At 44.5% G+C, this 17632-nt stretch overlaps 1 protein-coding gene across 1 annotated transcript; it reads right to left on the reverse strand.

Annotated features, from left to right (window-relative positions):
* Positions 1 to 1620: 1620 nt before the first annotated feature.
* On the reverse strand, positions 1621 to 16572 carry ATPSCKMT (ATP synthase c subunit lysine N-methyltransferase; the record flags this gene model as incomplete). Its single annotated transcript, XM_080698402.1, has 5 exons — positions 1621 to 1791; positions 8227 to 8277; positions 9524 to 9661; positions 12490 to 12779; positions 16482 to 16572. The coding sequence occupies 5 exons, from the start codon at positions 16570 to 16572 to the stop codon at positions 1621 to 1623; spliced, it is 741 nt and encodes a 246-aa protein (XP_080554528.1).
* Positions 16573 to 17632: the final 1060 nt, after the last annotated feature.

The following is a 17632-nucleotide window of genomic DNA, read 5'->3' on the forward strand; positions in this document are numbered from 1 at the left end:
AATGACTGCGGGTTTGATAGATTATTCAAGTTGAGTCACTATTTTAATATTGAGGGTTCAGATATATGAAGCTCATGTACTCAAATTCAAGTTTCAAAACCCTTGTCTTTTTTTTTTTTTTTTTTTTTTTGGTGTTACTGGGGGTGGAACCCAGAGGCTTTCTACCTCCGGGCTATACTCCCAGACCTTTTTTATATTTTATTTGGAAACAGGGTCTCAATAAATTGCTGAGAACCTCACTAAGTAGCTGAGGCTGGCTTCGAACCTGTGCGCTCCTCCTGTCTCAGCCTCCCAAGCGTGGGGATTACAAGCGTGCGCCACCACACCCGGCTAAAACCCTTGTCATTCATTAAATCAGTGAAGTCTCTTCTCATGAATGAGAAATAGTAGATAAATGCTTACTCTTATAAAATAAAAAAACCAAAAGAAATAATCTGCAACTTCCAAGTAAGGTTTCCCTTAGTGCCTAACATAATAAATACCATTTGTAGACCAAAGTCTATGTGCTGGGAGCTTAACAAATTGGTCCACAGACCCCTGTTCAGTGGGTCATTACGGCACTGGCAGGGATGCCCAGGAAGCCTGGGCCCAGAGACCGCACATCACTGACCGTCGGAGGACTCCTGCTGGTGACACACCAGGGACCTGAACGAGGCCAGGCTCAGGCCAAAGCCCACAGTCAGGGCTTCACTATTAAGTCATTGCTAGTTACTCCACGACATCATGAATCTTCTCTGAATGTCTTATTTTTCAAATCTAAGATGTGACTGATAGTAGTACTGTATCAAGATGTGAAATGCAGCCAATTAAAGATATAAAACACCTTGAGGTGAAAGGTATGTCACAATATCAAAAATGTTAAAATACGTACATGTATGTACACACTCCTTGACACACATGTATAAACATATACATATCAGATCCAAGAAAACATGGTAACCCACTAGTGCTGGAGCAAAGTATTCCTAAAAATGTTACAAACGCCTCTCTGAACACTTCAGAAAATTAATTTTGCCATAAAGTACAGAAAAGAAAGAGATACATCTTAAAAAGTTACAAACATTTGCTAATATATACTCTCTTTAAAACTCATTTCTCAGCTGTGGCATTAAATTATATTGTCTATTGTAAAGAACTGTTGACATTTTCCCTACCCATGAACATAACCATCACGTATTCATATGTGCATACATCCACGTGCAGAAAAAGACAAGAGCAAATTTTAAAGAATATTCCATTAAGTCCAATACTTAGGAGGCTGAAACAGGAAGATGACAGGTGCAAGGCCAGCAACTTAGCGAGCCCCTCGGCAAGTTGGCAAGACCTTGTTTCAAAGTAAAAACTAAAATAGGGCTGGGGGTATGTCTCAGAGGTAGAATACCCCTAGTTTCAATCCCCAGTACCAAAAAGAAAATAAAAAGTGGATTTTAAATCTGTTTTTCTTCTACTTGTTTTCTCTAAGAAAAGTAATAACAATTTCTCATTCCATACCAAAGAAAAATAGGCTCTGTTGGTAAAGACGCTGCTGTTAAGTCTTTACAGAATCAAAGAAAACCACCGCCACGTTAAACAGCACTCTCCGTGAAGTGTCTGGATGAGCAAGCGCAGAGGCGTAGCTTTTCAGGGCCTCTTTTCCCGTTCTCTACGGGTTCTCACATCATAAGCCCACACGGTGTCTATCCCCTCTCCAGTGACATGGTCTGGGGTCCAGTGAGGGAAAGGGAACCTGCAAGCAATGACTCTGGCACCATCCTCAAGTTCAAGTTCAAGCTTCTTCTCCAGCTGTGGCATCTGTCGGGAAGGAGAGCCAACACCTCAGTGAGAGAGAGGCAGAGGGACGACTCCCAAATGCCCTGCATGCAAGCGTCCTGGGAAATACGTGAATAAGATCACTTGGAGGCACAAATACATTATCAAACAATCCACCAACATGCAGAAGACGCATTGACAGCAGTTAAAAGAACATTTTCTACTATCAATTATAAAATATGCCATTTTGAGCAGACATGTATCATAAATTTCCAGTTATCTGTCTGGACTCATGATGTAGCAGTAATTGAAAGAAGAAGCAACTTTAAATTATTTGTCTACTTAAACATTTTACCAATAAAGGAATTTTACTGTTTGTTAAAAGTATTGACATTTTAACTACATCAGCAAGTAAACAGCTGCTTAAAAATTTATCTGTAGTTCCTAAAAACATATTAATGCCTTTTTATCCTAATAACACTTTTTTTTCTTCTTTTAACTTATTTTGAGATAAGTTCAGGTTTTCAGAAAAGTTGCAAGAACAGAACAAAGAACTCTTGTGTGCCTTTAGCAGTCCATCAGCTCCCACCGTTTGGTCACATGGACTTTATTATATTGACTCCTCCTCCTCAATGAACAACTTTTCTACATCACTGGAGAAGAGGTCGTATACAATGTGTCCCTTTACCCCCCTGATACTTCATTACATATTTTCTAAGACAAATACTATTTTTTTACATGTTCTCAGCATTATCATCACATTAAAAAAATTATTATTATATTCCAACAATAATAATTCCAAGAAAGCTCCGATTTTTTTTTTCTGTCCCAACAGTGTCCTACCTATATCAGGATCCCCCAGGGCAGGAGCCAGCCAGGGTCACTTTTTGCATTTGTCTATTTCCTGGACCTCTTTTGATCTGATCTGGAATGGTTCCCATCTTTCGGTTTCTCTAATGACAGTAAGTGAAAACGCCCTCACCTTGCTCCCTCTGAGGCTTGCTCCTGTGACCCCTCCCCGGCTGTGGGGTGTGAGCTTATCTAGAAGGGGTCCAGAGGCCAGGCGGCCCCTCTGCTCTCAACGGTGACGCTAACCAGCTGACGTCACCATCTCCGCTTCTGCAGTGAGTGAGCAGTTGGTGAGGGGATGCTCTGAGATGATGTGACCGTCCTGTTGCTCGTCAGACCAGCCTGTACGAGCAGTAGCATTCACTGATGACTCTGGCCTGCGTCAGTTATTACTAGAATGGTTGCAAAGTGGCAACCATTGTAGAAACCATCGTTTCTCTACAAGAATGCAGTCAGTGTGGTACTCTACGGAAGCACTTGCCTTTCTCCCTGTCTCCCTCTACCCATAACTATCCTAACCATGAAGGCCTACATTCTCACTCCATCCACTACCAGCCTTGTTTATTCTAATGCTAGGACTGTCCTAATTTGGTCACTGAAAGTCTCCTACAGCTGGCCTCTCTGCCCTCTAGACAGGATCCCATTAAGTATTTTGAGTGTGTCCTTAAGCCTAACTCAACAGAATGTTCTAGGCGTGTGTGTCTTCCCTTCCCCAGCCCTAAGCCAGATATTTCTCAAAGAGTCCTGGTTCCTCTTAGTGAAAAAGCAAGGTATGAGCAAAAACGTCTTCCTTTCAAAGTAACCAACTACCAGTACTTGGGTAGCTGAGATGGAAGGATCCCAGGTTCATGGCCAGCCTCAGTAACTTAGTAAAGCCCTCTAGAACTAGTGATACCCTGTTTCCAATAAAAAATAAAAATAGGGCTGGGAGTGTAAAATGCCCTAAACTAAAGCAAGATGAGTGAATCGACAGTGCTTCTGCGAAGGCTTTATTCCTGACCTCTGTCTTATAAAAGAGGCCTAGAGAACACCACATGGCCGCTGGCTAGAGTGAACCACGAAACCATTAGAATCAACACCAAAATAACAAAGGGTAAATTCTATTAAGGATGGAAGATTTCTATTCTTCTAACAGCCAGCAAAAAAAAAATGTTTTAATGTTTTATTCCTTGAGGGAAAAATTAAATAAGCAAAGAAGGAGACAATGTGTGTTTTTCCAAAATATCAGAGGTTTCTTATGGTAATTTTGTTCATAAAAAGGATAATTGTAAACTTATTCATATTACTATTATTCTTTTCTCTTTTATAGTTTCTTTTATTTCCAAATGATTGTCACATGCTAAGTCAAGATAAACCTAAAAATGAAAGGAACTATTCCAATCATAAGAAATTAACTGACTAAATTACACATAAATATGCAACGAATCTGGTTCTTGATATCATACACAAAGAGAAGCAGTGATGTGTTGTACTTGTATAATGGAATTCAAAATTATTCATACCATTATAGATTTCAAAGTGACACAAACTCATCATATTCTAATTATATCTTTGAACTTTAGACACAAGTTGGACCCATCTCAAAGGCATGAGGCACGTCAGCCATAGGCAGTTGCAGCAGATCTCCAGGACCTCTTCCTCCCACAAACCCTTGTTCTGCTCAGCTACAGGCCAGAGATGTCCCTAGCCACCATGATGCCCCTCATGCCCCAGACCTCAACTATTAGAGCCACAACCCACACCTTGGGTAGCCTCCGGGCAACCGCAGCCACTCCTAGGCCCTAGCACCGTGGGAGCACTGATACCTACCACACCTCCCCTGGTTGCCCTCTCTCCCCAACCCCAGGCTCCTAACTCATGACTGCCAGCCCAACAGCCCCAACATGTATCCAAGCTGAATTTCTGCAGTCAGCCCTGCCTGGACCTCCCTCAGCTCAGCTGACAGCAATTCCCCACACCCCGGAGCTCAGCAGACACCTTGGCAGCCTTTGACCTTTCCCCTGCTGCTCTCTGGTCCAAGCCCCAACACCGTGGCCTGGACACCCTCAAGCACACACAACCTGCTTCTTAGCTCCACCGTGGGCGCCTTGGGTCTCATCTCCATGTGGGGCCTGTGACCCTGACCAGCCCAGCCAGGCCTGAAGCCCTCTGTCCGCCCCTCAGTGGCTCGCAGTTGCACTGTCCTCCACCCTTGGCCCTTTTTCCTCTCTGAATCTGTCCCCACTCAGTGCCACTTCCACCTGCCTGCTGCTCCTCGTCCCCCACAAGCACAGCCCTTAGCGCCATCACAACTGCCGGTCCCGGGCCTGGGCCACTGTTCTCTCTCCTCCAACCTCACCATTGCAAGGACAGTGAGCCCACCCCGGCTCCCTTGCTTTTGACTAGTCCATAGCGCTCATTCCTTTGCACTGGACAATAGAGTTTATGTAGGCGTCTCCTCTAAGAGATGCTCTTTCCACTCAGCAGAGAACCACCTCAGGGCAGGGGCTTTTCTACTGTTTGCTAAGAATTCCAGATGATAAAACACGTATGGGGTGGCCACGCTAGTTGAATGATGGAAGGAAGGATAAGTAATGCCGTCATGACTCATTTTTCTTTACCAGAAAATAACATTTCCCTTCACTGATTCACAACAGACTTTGTAACTACAATTAAAGAGTCACTTTGTGAAGTTATGACAATTAATGGTCTTCTGGAAGAAGTGTGGGCCATGGGCATGTTCACACCCAAGCCATTCATCCTGCAAGTATTAACTGAGGGGTCGCTCTGTGTCCATGCACACCCGAGCTCATGGTGCCCTGCACACCACAAACACCACGAGGCCAGGAGGCAGAGGAGGGCGCAGCTACTCATCTCCAGATGGAGAATCAGGAGCTGCAGGAGTGGGAGAGAGGGAGGGTTGCACGAGCCTCCCTGGGGGAGCAAGGACAGCGTCAGAGGAAAGGACAACTGGCCCAAGAGCCACCAGCAGGCGCTCCCCAGGCCAGAGCAAGGCTGACGTCAGGGAGGAGGCCCCCGGCTCCAGGAAGAGAAGCACAGCCAGGGCCAGGGACCAACAGGACAGAGGGCAGCATGGCCCAGGCCAGGCTGGAGGTGAGCCGGGGCCACACGGAGTGTCCAGGACTTCTTCTGAAGAGCAGCAAGAAGTCACGTTTTAAACAGGACACGACTGGTCTGCTCTGGGCTTTAAGAAGATGCTCTTGGTGCATAAGCTCATGTTAAGTGCAGATATCTGCGCTCTTCCTCCTGCAGTTAGCAAACCCCAGTGGGACTCCTCATCCCATTCACCACATACTTGGCTTGAAGGCTCAGCTGTGAGGTCAGCTTAGTTCCACACAGCTGAGAGCCGAGGCTGGATGGCACCAGGTTCCGGCCTCAGCACTTCTCTGGGGTCCCTACTGGCTCTCCAAACAGCCCCCATGCATCAGGTAAGGTCTCAGGGGAAGCGCTTCCTGACGTGACTGGAGTGACCAGGGCTCACACACTGCGGATCCCTTTCAGCAGAGTCCCGCCACGCTTGAGGACAGAGCTGCCTCTGACCTCCCAGTGAGCATATGCTCCCTCTGCACACTGAGAAGACTGAACGTGGAGCCCTCCGCACACTGAATACAGCCTTGCAGACCAACAGAAGCCATTGGGGCCCTCCTGCACCCTGATCACCCCGCCCGCATGGAAAACGCAGGCTAGCCGAATCTAATGACAGGCGCTACTTCTATGTCAGCTGCACTCCTTTTTTTTTTTTTGGGGGGGGGGAATAGTGAAGTGCTTCAAGGTCCTTGGCCAGGATTTCTCTGTGTACTGAAGGATGGGCAATAATTGCAAAAGCAAGCCAGGTATGGTGGCACATGCCTGTAATTCCAGTACTTGGGAAGCCGACACAGGAGGATCACAGATTTGAAGCCAGCCTCAACAACTTAGGAATGCTCTCAGCAACTTAGCAAGACCCTGCTGCCAAAAGAAATTGAAAAGTGCTGGAGGTATAACCCAGAGGCATTCTGCCTCTGGGTTCAATCCCCAGCACCACCAAAAAAAAATAAAAATAAAAATAAAAAAAATATTGCAAAAGCATTTATTGAAATAATAAGACTTTTATCCCTGAGTGAACAGCTAACACCATCCTCACCTCAAATGCGATAGGAAGCAGAAGTGGCCAGCGGGTTAGGTAGCAATAGCATTACCAAAGGCCACTGCTGCCCCCCACTGGACAAGAAAGCCCAGGCTTCAAGATCCGAATCTCAGCTCATCCTCTCATCTCTGAACAGCAGAGATGCCCAGTAAATAACTTTCTATTTTTATAAAGCATGAAATCCAAATTAAATTTACCTGTCTCCAAACTTCTAATTACCCCACTTCAGAAGGAAATCCTAAAGATAATAATTAGTATATCACCATCTAAAGTCAATATCAATCCTGATCCCAAATCATTTCTCAAAAGGCAAGGGAGCATGCCCTTCTACCCATTTTCACTTCTAGAACAAGAGTAGTACCCAAGTTTGGTCTCAATCTGAGCCCTAGTGAGAATCACAAACACACAGAACACTGTCACCTTCCAGGATACATACGGAACAAAATAATGTCACCTTCCAAGAACAAAAGCATTCTAAATGTCTTCAAAAATTAAAGAATGTGAAATTGGCCACGGTGGTGCTCACCTGTATTCCCAGTACATGGGAGGCTCAGACAGGAGGACTGCAGGTGCTAGGTCCACCTCACAATTTAGCAAAGCCTCCTTTCAAAATAAAAAATTAAAAGGGCTGGGGCGGGGTAGCTCAGAGGTAGAATGTCCCTGAGTTCAATCCCCAGTACCCCAAAAATAAGTAAATAACATGGCATTACACTTGAAGGTTCTAATAGGAAGAATAAATTCCTCAAGCACTGTACTATCTTATATAAAGATCAAAGTCTGAATAAAACAAAAAAAGTAAATTTTCCTTTTTTAAATTAAAAAGTGTATCAGCTTTATAATGTCATTTCAGCAAACATCCAATTCTGCCAAGATTATTATGACTACAATTATAGACTTTGAAAAGTAAAAAGGGGCTTCCTGCTCTGGTCTGTAACCAGCAACTACTGCAGAAGCATCCTGCCCTGACTCTTTCCATCAACGGAAGAGGGCCATTTTCAGTACAATGCTGTGGGGTTTTCACTTTTCCAAGTACATAATCAAAGTTCAATACTCAGTTCTTCCACAAATCAGTCAATTGAGGTAAATTGAAAGTAGTCAATGCTCATCCACCCTGAAAATTATCTTCCTGCAAAATTGGAGGAATGATCAGTTCAAAGGGAACATCCCATTAACTTCCCCTAGTGATTTCGGCTGGGTCTAAAGAGCAGCCATGAAATCACAAACTACATTTAACAAATAAAATTAAAAGTGGTTTTCCAACGGGAAGTTTTAAGGTTTAGGTAGGTCACTGAGATTTTTTATCTGAAACAAAAGTTTAAATATATGGCTTAATCTTTTGTGATTAAACTTTTACGACCCCAAAGTATTTTATTAAACCAGGAATTGAAAAATCCAGTGTTCCTTGCAAGCCCCCGGGGCTCCCTCTGCACAGGGGTGAGTGGCAGCGTGCTGGTGCTGGAGGGCTTGCGACACCTGCCCCAGACAGACGGGTGCATACTCACCATCTGAGGCACACCGAAAATGACGACGTTCGAGTACTGCGAAAAGGTGACCTAGCAAGGTGGAAAAATGGGTAGATTAATTCTCAAAAGCCAGGCGTTCAACTTAGCTTAGTTCACAGAAGTGACCAGCAATTTCCCACTTCTCTAAGTGCCAGGCTTTTACAAACTCCCAAAACAAGTGGCCCTCTTTAAAACTACCCAAGGAAAAGGGTACCACGCTCAAGTGTTCATTTATGCTAGCGCAGTGCACCCAGGCTCCCTGGATCATCCCGCTAGCGCAGTGCACCCAGGCTCCCGCGTACACTCTGCTAGTCCAAGGCATCCACTTTCTGAACACTTCCCTGGAGCTCATTTCATGTCATCCTCACAGGGACTCTGAGCAGGGTAGGCCTGAGGAACCATATGTTCTCAGAAAGGCCAGGGAATCCCAGACCGGCTATTGACCACACATTCCCACCTACGCCATTAAATGCCAAACCAGCTTAGCAAGAACTCGAGGGATTTCAGAGCCACGTGTCTGAGGCTGAGCCATCCTTAGAATTCTAATCCCTCTTCTCTAAAATGCTATGTAAAATAGTGCCATAAGATGTTCCCTTCAACAGTTGAAAAATGGGGGGGGGAGTGCTTTGCCAGTCAAAAACTTTATTGCCCAATAAAAGCCTTATTTACTCTATAGAGAGACCGTTTAGTTATATATGGTAGAAAACACAATGCAGGCAAAACCCAAGTGAATTTTTATAAGCTACTGATGATAATATTACAATGGGAAATTCTTATTTAAGAGAAGACATTTTATGGATCATTCCTAAAGCAAAATTATAGGGGTTTTTTAAGCATAAAAATAAGTGTGGAAGTACCTCACACTTCATGAGGGTAGGAAGTAACCATGACAGCTTGGCCAGTGGATTCTTTATCACCCAGCTCTGTCTCCCTCCAAACACACAAACATACACAGGCACACACATGCACAGAGCAGGGTAAAGGCAAATGTTTATCAAGAATAATTTATAAGATTCCCACATGAGATGAGAAATCTCAACATTTCATAATAAAATGAGAACATTTAAATTTAGTCAATAAAATTCTTGGAATTCACATGTCCTAGCATATCAAAAACTTTAAGCTTCTAGAGTCTAGTTGTAAAATCTATCAGTTAAAATTACATTTATTTACAGCAAAATATTCACTTGGATTTACTTACCTGGTTACAGTGCATTTTCTAGTTGTCAGTCATGCTAGTTAGGAATAGAAAGGTCTTCGGTTACGTTTCTCCAGGACCACTCCCCGCCTTACCTACCTTCCACAAATCTGAAATATAAAACTTGGCAGAGCCATGCACGCCTTCTCGCCAAGCACGGTATCTGGAGTACCACACTAGCCATGGATTCAGCTCATAACCAACAGCTGTGAATCCTTCCTTTGCAGCCGCTATCACCTGGAGAGGCCGGGATAGATCCCAGAGAAGAAAACGTCATCTTACATGGTCAAACGACCCGAGTATTTCCTATTCAGGGTTTATGATCCTAAAACATCTTTGTTGAAAACACCGCTTAAAAAATCTATCTCTGTTCTTAGATGAGCAAATAAGGCGACCGGAGGGGATGGGGGTGGGGGGAGAGAGAAACTAAAGCACATGATGTACTTAAAGATATCAAAGTCAATCACTAAGCCAAGCATGGGAAGGAGGGATGGAGAAGGAATGGGGTGGGGATTGGGTAAGGGCTAATTGGGTGATGTGTGCGTGTATGTCTCCACCATCTTTTATCCCACTAAGATGTTATGACTACAGTGCACCAATAAAAAAAAATTAAACAAAATCTATCTCTGAAGCTAGATAGACTGTTGACAAGACAATGGCCAGTATGTCTGAAATCAAGTTTTCTGGCTTTTGTCAAATATTTCACCTCAAGTATCAGAAGAGATACTGAGGTTTGCTTTGAACAACTGCGGAATTAACTGAGTTTAGCAAAACCCTGGGTAAGTCCAACACGACGTTGCTGAGAACCTGCCACACCTCTCCATCTGTGGACTAGCAAATCAGTGGCCAAAATGAATATTCCTGGGAAGGTGGTTTCATTAACAAGTAATAAAATGCAATAAAAATAACTAGTCAGTGAAGAATTAGGAATGAGTTACACTTTCCCTTAGTATTTAAGGACCGTTCACGCTAAATTAAAAACAGGTAAAGTAAAATATAATGAGTTCAAATAAGGTCAACTGTGGGATCCCAGCGGCCTCCCAAGGGCAGGAGAGGGTGAGGGGTGGTCCTATGGTCTCTCCACTCATTCTGTCTTGCCCCCAGTCTCCAGCAGACAACCTTCCCGAGCTATCTCTCCTAAGGTATCTTCCCCAGTAACTACAGTACCATAGGAAACCATTTTCTTAAAAACCAGAAAGGTGCTGGGCATGGTGGAGCACGCTTGTAATCTCAGTATTTGTGAGGCTGAGACAAGAGGATTGCAATTGGCTGACAGTCTCAGCTACTTAGTGAGGCCCTTTGCAACTCAGTGAGACCTTATTTCAACATAAAGAATAAAAAAAAAATAGGGTTGGGGTGTCACTCAGAGGTAGAATGCCCCTGGGTTCCATCCCCAGTACTGCAAAAAAAAAAGTACCGTTAAAATATGTCAAAATTCAAATATGGGCCAAATACTTCCTCTGGATTAATACATGTCTCCCAATTTCTTAAAAATAAACACTAGTCACACCTGTAATCCCAATTCTTGGGAGACTGAGACAAGAGAATTGCAGGTTTGAGGCCAGCCTCAGCAACTTCACAAGGCCCTTAGCAACTTAGTTTCAAAATTATATTAAAAAGTATGGCAGGGGGTGTAGCTTAGAAATAAAATGCTCCTGGGTTCAATCCTCAGTACCAATAAAATAAAAAAGTAAATAAACACTAGGGGTTGCCAAGGCCTGAGGAAGAAAGAAAATGGGGAGGTATTATTTAATAAATTGTAGTTTCCATTCTGCAAGGTCAAAAAGTTCTGGAGATAGAGGTGGTAATCGTGAACAATGAGACTATTTCTTACCACTGAACTGCATACTGAAGATGGTAAAGATGGTAAATATTGCCATGTGTGGTGGCACACACCTGTGATCCCAGTGTATGGGAGGCTGAGGCAGGCTGGAGGCCAGCCTCAGAAACTTAGCAAGACCCTGTTTCAAAATAAAACGGGCTAGAGGTATCACTTAGAAACAGACTACTCCTGGGTTCAACCCCCATTACCACCGAAAAATAAAAAGATGGTAAATACTATGGTGTATATATCTTATCACCGTTTAAATTTTAATTTAAAAATTAAAAACATGAGTCCCATTTGAATGTCTTCCTAATTACTCCAGGTCAGTCACAGAACCACAGGGCCAGGCAAGGTGTGTCTGCTGGTCCGCACACCACATGCCCCAGAACTCCAGCCTCCCCCTCCCCGCGGCTCACCATAGGAAGGAGGCCTAAGGACCGTGCCACCCTGCCCAGCGAGGGACTCTCATTTGCCTGGCAGTGGCCCTTCTTTATTTACAAGAATCTTCCAGGGCCAAAAAGAGCTGAAGTTTTGAAAAGTCTCGTCTTTAGCTAAGTGGGGTTTATTGCTGCCTCTTCCTTACTTTTTTTTTTTTTTTTTTTTTTTTGGTGGTACTGGGGGTGGAACCCAGGGGCTTTCTACCTCCGAGTTATACTCCCAGACCTTTTTTATATTTTATTTGGAAACAGGGTCTCAGTAAGTTGCTGAGAGCCTCACTAAGTAGACTGGTTTCGAACCTGTGTGATCCTCCTGTCTCAGCCTCCCAAGCGCGGGGATAACAAGCGTGCACCACCATGCCAGGCTCTCTTCCTTACTTTAACTCTGTATTATCCCATCAGAACTATTACTTATACATGAATAAATATAGAGAAATGTAAGAGCAAACCTCTAAGCTGTAAAAATGTAAAAACAGTGAAACTTCATAATTGAATATGTTTCTTCTTTATGCCACCTTTATAGTTCCAAAAATTTTAACCATTTGACACTTATCAATTTAAATGTTCTTTTTTTTTTAACCTGACATGATTACAGAGTACTTTTTAAGAAAAAATTACATCTCAGAAAAATGAATTCCGAACACATGCTGATGGTCAAATGTTTAGCCAAAGAAACACAAAATGAAACAACCGTTTTCTCACACTGTCAGACTTGGCAAGTCCTTGGGTAAACTTTATAAGATGTGTAAAGAAAAATTTTAACAATTCCAGTTCCAAACTTAAAAAGTTTTGGCATAACTCACAATCCGACCGTCGCCACTGCCAAGGTCTACCAGAGATCCTCTTCTGCGTCGCAGCGTTTTCAAGACATTTTCAATCTGCTTTGTGGTTGCAGGTACAAAAGGCAAACAAATTTTCCTAAGGGCTGGTGTGATAAATGGTGTAGCTACAGCATACAGCGCCAACAGCGACCCACCGACAACCCCAGTAAACAAGAACCCCCAACGACTCTTCTTCACACTGCTGGCTTCCAGACTCGCGGGCAGGACACGGCCCAACGGCCCTCCTTCTCTAAGCGTGTCCGGGGGTGTACCTACAAGGAACAAGAAACACACAGGGAACCAAATCTGAAAACCAACACTGTATTTTTCTCTGTAATGCATATTGACCTGTAAACTAAGGTTTTTTTTAAGGACAGTTTAGCTGAACACAATCTAAATTACACATGTGAGATTCTGCAATGAATTGTAAATCCCACTGGCAAAATCAAAGTCATTTGGAGAAAATTACTCAATACTAATGGAAGACTAAATTTTTTCCTTTCCAACATATTGATTTTCTGTGTCTAGGAGTCATCCTGACATATTCAAACTCTGCCTAGTAATTAACTCAATATCCATTAGTACAGCTTTTAACCATAAACTCTATATTTTGATGTTCTGAACAAAAAAAGGCCTAATAAACAAATGAGCATGAAAATGATTATTACCTCTTTCAAGTAAGATTCCACACCAAAATGGCCTGGCATCTATAATCTAGCTGCACAAATCGAATTTTGAAGTAATAGAAGAGGCAAATAGCAGGTTTTGCCAAACTCTTAAATAAGTATGATAATAAAAAGATTTTTAAAAGCAGACCCAAAAAGAAAAAACGAATCATTTCAGTACTACCACAAACAAACTCCAATCACTGATTGCAGAGAAATGACAGTCACCTTGGAGATCGTCTTCACGAGTTTTATCCTCTAAAATGCATTTTTTTTTTTTTTTTTTTTTGTGGTACTGAGATTCCTGGAAACCGTTCTATCTCCGGGCTACACTCCCAGACCTATTTTATACTTTTATTTAGAAATAGAGTCTGTTATGCCAGAGAGACTGGCTTTGAACCTGCGTGATCCTCCTGTCTCTGCCTCCTAAGCGCGGGGACTGCAAGCGTGCGCCACCACACTGGGCTCTAAAATGCATTTTTAATGGGCCGTGAATCTGATGTGGATTTGGAAATTATTACTGGTGAGCACAGCCCAGGAGGTCAGAGCCCAGCAGCTCCCCAGTGACCCTGAGTCGTCTCTCCTCACTGACGCATGGGCCCCATGGTTACTGAGCTGCAGTAAGGTACTGGGGTCAGTCCCAGGCACACGGGAAGCAGCCACAGTGTCAGCAAGCATTGTCACACCACAGGGACACAGAGCCCCGCAGGGAGCCAGAGGCTCAGCCTAAAGCAGCGCCCCATGGAGCTGAGGGTTCAGACCTAAGCCCAGGAGGCCACAGGAGACAGGAGATGATAGGAGGGGTAACAACAGACCTCTGCCCTTTAAGGGTGTGACTATTCATAGTGTATTAGAAAGCTGAGAAAGCTGTTCAAAAGAAAATTCCATGCACTGAGCGGCTTAAAAATAAAGCGCATCCAGTACTTGAGAGGCTGAGGCAGGAGGACCGCAGGTTCGCAGCCAGCCTCAGCTACTTGGGAGGTCCTCGGCAACTTAGTGAGACCCTGTTTCAAATAAAAGAATAAAAATGGGGCTGGGGGTGCAGCTTGGAGATAGAATGCCCCTGAGTTCAATCCCCAATACTGCAAAAAATAAAAATTAAATTAAATTAAATAGTATGCATCTACTACCATACAGTGCTGAAGGTCAGAAGTCTACAAGGGGAGCTGGGCGTGGTGGCGCACGCTTGTAATCCCAGCATTTGGGAGGCTGAGACCGGAGGATCGCGGTGCATGGACAGCCTCAGGTACTTAGTGAGGCCCTCTGCAACTTAGTGAGACCCTGTTTCAAAATAAAGAATAAAAAATAGGGCAGGAGTATAGCTCGGAGGTCGAATGCCCCTGGGTTCCATCCCCAAACCCGCAAAAAAAAAAAAAAAAGTCTACAAGGAGACAGCAGGGGGGTCCTCCTAGTATTTGCCAGACCCCAGAGGTAGCCCACATTCCCTGGCTCTCAGCCCCACATCCCTCCAGTCTCTGCTCCCATCTTGGCACCCCATCTCACAAGCCTGTCTTCCTTTCTTGAGGGGGCCCCCAGTGAAAACACTAGACCCACCTACGTAATCCAGGACAATCTCCCGTCTCCAGCTCCTTAACAGCCTCCTGTAACTGCAGGTTACAGCAATTACAACTGAGACACCTTCAGAGGGGCTGAGACTCTACCCGCTATACCCAGGAGCTGAGACTATCCACTTGGTGAGGTACAAGTTTGACCACAGGTCACACAGAAAGCTGGCACACAGCAGTCACCTTCCAGGGCGACTGGCCCACCTCCAAAAGCCTAGCTCAGGGCAGCTTTATTCTTCTAGACTTCTGAGGCCTCTAAAGTGAGTTTTAAAATAATTTCGGAGAGCCGGGCATGGTGGCACACACTTGTGATCCCAGGACTTGGGAGGCTGAGACAGGAGGATCCGGGTTTGCAGACAGCCTCAGCTACTTAGTGAGACCCTCTCCAACTTAGTAAGACCCTGTTTCAAAATAAAGGATGAAAAATAGGGCTGAGGGTGTGGTTCAGAGGTAGAATGCCCCTGGGTTCCATCCCCAGAACTGAAAAAAAGAAATATGGTTTCAGAGTAAAAAAACAATCAGAAGAAAAAAAAGAAAACCCTAATTACAGAGGTAAATAAAGTTTAAGAAGACAATGGTGTTTGATGGGAAACAAAAGCTTCAAGTAACTGAATGGAAGAATTTATAACACTATATTATGTATTTTTTATTTAAGATACATCAACGTTTATTTGTCATGCCTTAGTTTCCTTGTGGGCATGCCAACTATACAGGACAGTGGTTAAGAGGATTGGAGTCACATATTTCTGGACTCTCCAAACTTAAACTAGTTGTTTAACACTAGATAAGTTGCTACTAAAACATGGTTTGCTCACCAGGAAGACTTAGGAATAATTATGTCAGTCATTCATGGTAGAACACGCTTGTAATTCCAATATTTGAGAGGCTGAGCCAGGATGATCGCAGGTTTGTGGCCAACCTCAGCTACTTAGCGAGGCCCTCTGCAACTTAGTGAGACCCTGTTTCAAAATAAAGAATAAAGCTGGGCGTGGTGGTGCACGCTTGTAATCCCAGCATCCAGGAGGCTGAGACGGAGGATTGCCTTTCGTGGACAGCCTCAGCTACTTAGTGAGGCTGTCTGCAACTTAGTGAGACCCTGTTTCAAAATAAAGAATAAAAAATAGGGTAGGGGGTGTAGCTTGGAGGTCGAATGCCTCTGGGTTTTATCTCCAGACCCCCCCCAAAAAAAAAGAAAGAAAAAAGAAAGAAAGAAAGAATAAGGCCAGGTGTAGTGGCACACCCTTGTAATCTCAGCATTCGGGAGGCTGAAACTGTAAGATCACGGTTCATGGACAGCCTCAGCTACTTAGTGAGACCCTTCACAACTCAGTGAGACCCTGTTTCAAAAAAAGAAAGAAGATGGTGGCAGCCGTGACCACAGAGGTAAAAGCTGGCAGTGGCTGAATAGGACATGTATTCCTCTGAGAAACCCCAGACAACAGATTTTGGGTTAATATCTGATTGGGACAACATACAGAGACATTTCCAGCCATGATTTCCTACCTAAAATATAAGAGAGAAGAGACGAACCAAGATGGCAGCTGAGGCGGCCAGTATTCGGGAGAGGCAACAGATCCAATCCAACCCTCCTGGAACTGTTGGAGAAATCTCCCTGGAAACAGACTCCGCCTGCCCCACATGCTCAGAAATTCCAGACAACATACTATGTAAGCAAAATGCTCGGAAGGAGAACCAAGATGGTGGTGGCAGCAGCGGCAGCAGCCAATATTTGGGAGAGGCATACAGATTAAATCTAAACCACCCTGAACTTTTGAGGAAATTTCCCTGACAGTAGACTGCATCTGCCCCACATGCTCAGGAACTCTGGATAACATATTACGTAAGAAAAAGGTTTGGGGCGCATCAGAGGGAGGCCCGCGTACTCGGGTAAGCCAGTAAGCTATGCGCCCGAGGAGACAAAGGCACTCCTGGCCACCACACTCCACTGCACCACAAAGGGGGCTGGGGTGTGCTTGGAGAAGCAGAACCTGCTCTCAGTGGTGAAGCTGCAAGCCTCCACTCTTGACGGGAGATAAAACCCACTGCTGCTAATTACTCGGGCCCCCAACTTCTGCAAAAAGACACGTACTGTTTTCTTTTATTAAAAAATATTGAAGAGGGAGAAAGATGGCTGTGGCTGCGGCTGTGGCTGCAGCTGCAGTGGTGACCATGACTGCAGCGCTGACAGTTGGCAGCAGCCAAATAGAACATGCATCCCTCTGAGAAACCCTGGACAACAGATTTTTGGGTTAATAGCTAATTGGTACAGCAGCATATGAAGACATTTGCAGTCATGACTTCCTATCTAAAATACAGGAGAGAAAGTAGAAAATAGCGGAATTAGAGGCAAGATGGCAGCATGGCGCCTGCCACTGCAAGAAAAGTGCTTTTAGGAGGGATATCCCAGAAGAGATCAGAAAGTAGACTGTTCCTGCCGCACATTCACAGGAATTCTTAACAACAACATACTCTAGGAGAGACCAAGAAGACAGCGGCAGCAGCGGCCAGTATTTGGGAGAGGCAGACAGATCCAATCCAAATCCACCTTGAATTTTTAAAGAACTCTCCCTGAAAGTAGGCCTCTCCTGCTGCACATGCTCAGGAATTCTGAACAACATACTATGTAAGAAAAATTTCTGGGATGAGTCAGAGGGAGCCCCGCCCATATGGCCGGGTCTGGCTCCCTGCGCCGGGGGTCCTGGGAGATCTCAGCAGCATTCATGGCCGCCGTGCTCCTCTGCGCTGCACAGGGGGCCAGAGTGTGCTTCGAGCAGCGGATCCCCCTCTCCATGATGAGGCTGTGGGCCTCTGCTTTTGGTGGGGAAATAAAATCCATTGCTGCTAGGGAATCAGGCTCCTAGCTTCTGCAAATGGCATGTGCTGTTTTCTTATACT

Source organism: Muscardinus avellanarius (genome assembly GCF_963383645.1).
Source record: "Muscardinus avellanarius genome assembly, chromosome: 1".
NCBI classification, from domain to species: Eukaryota; Metazoa; Chordata; class Mammalia; order Rodentia; family Gliridae; genus Muscardinus; species Muscardinus avellanarius.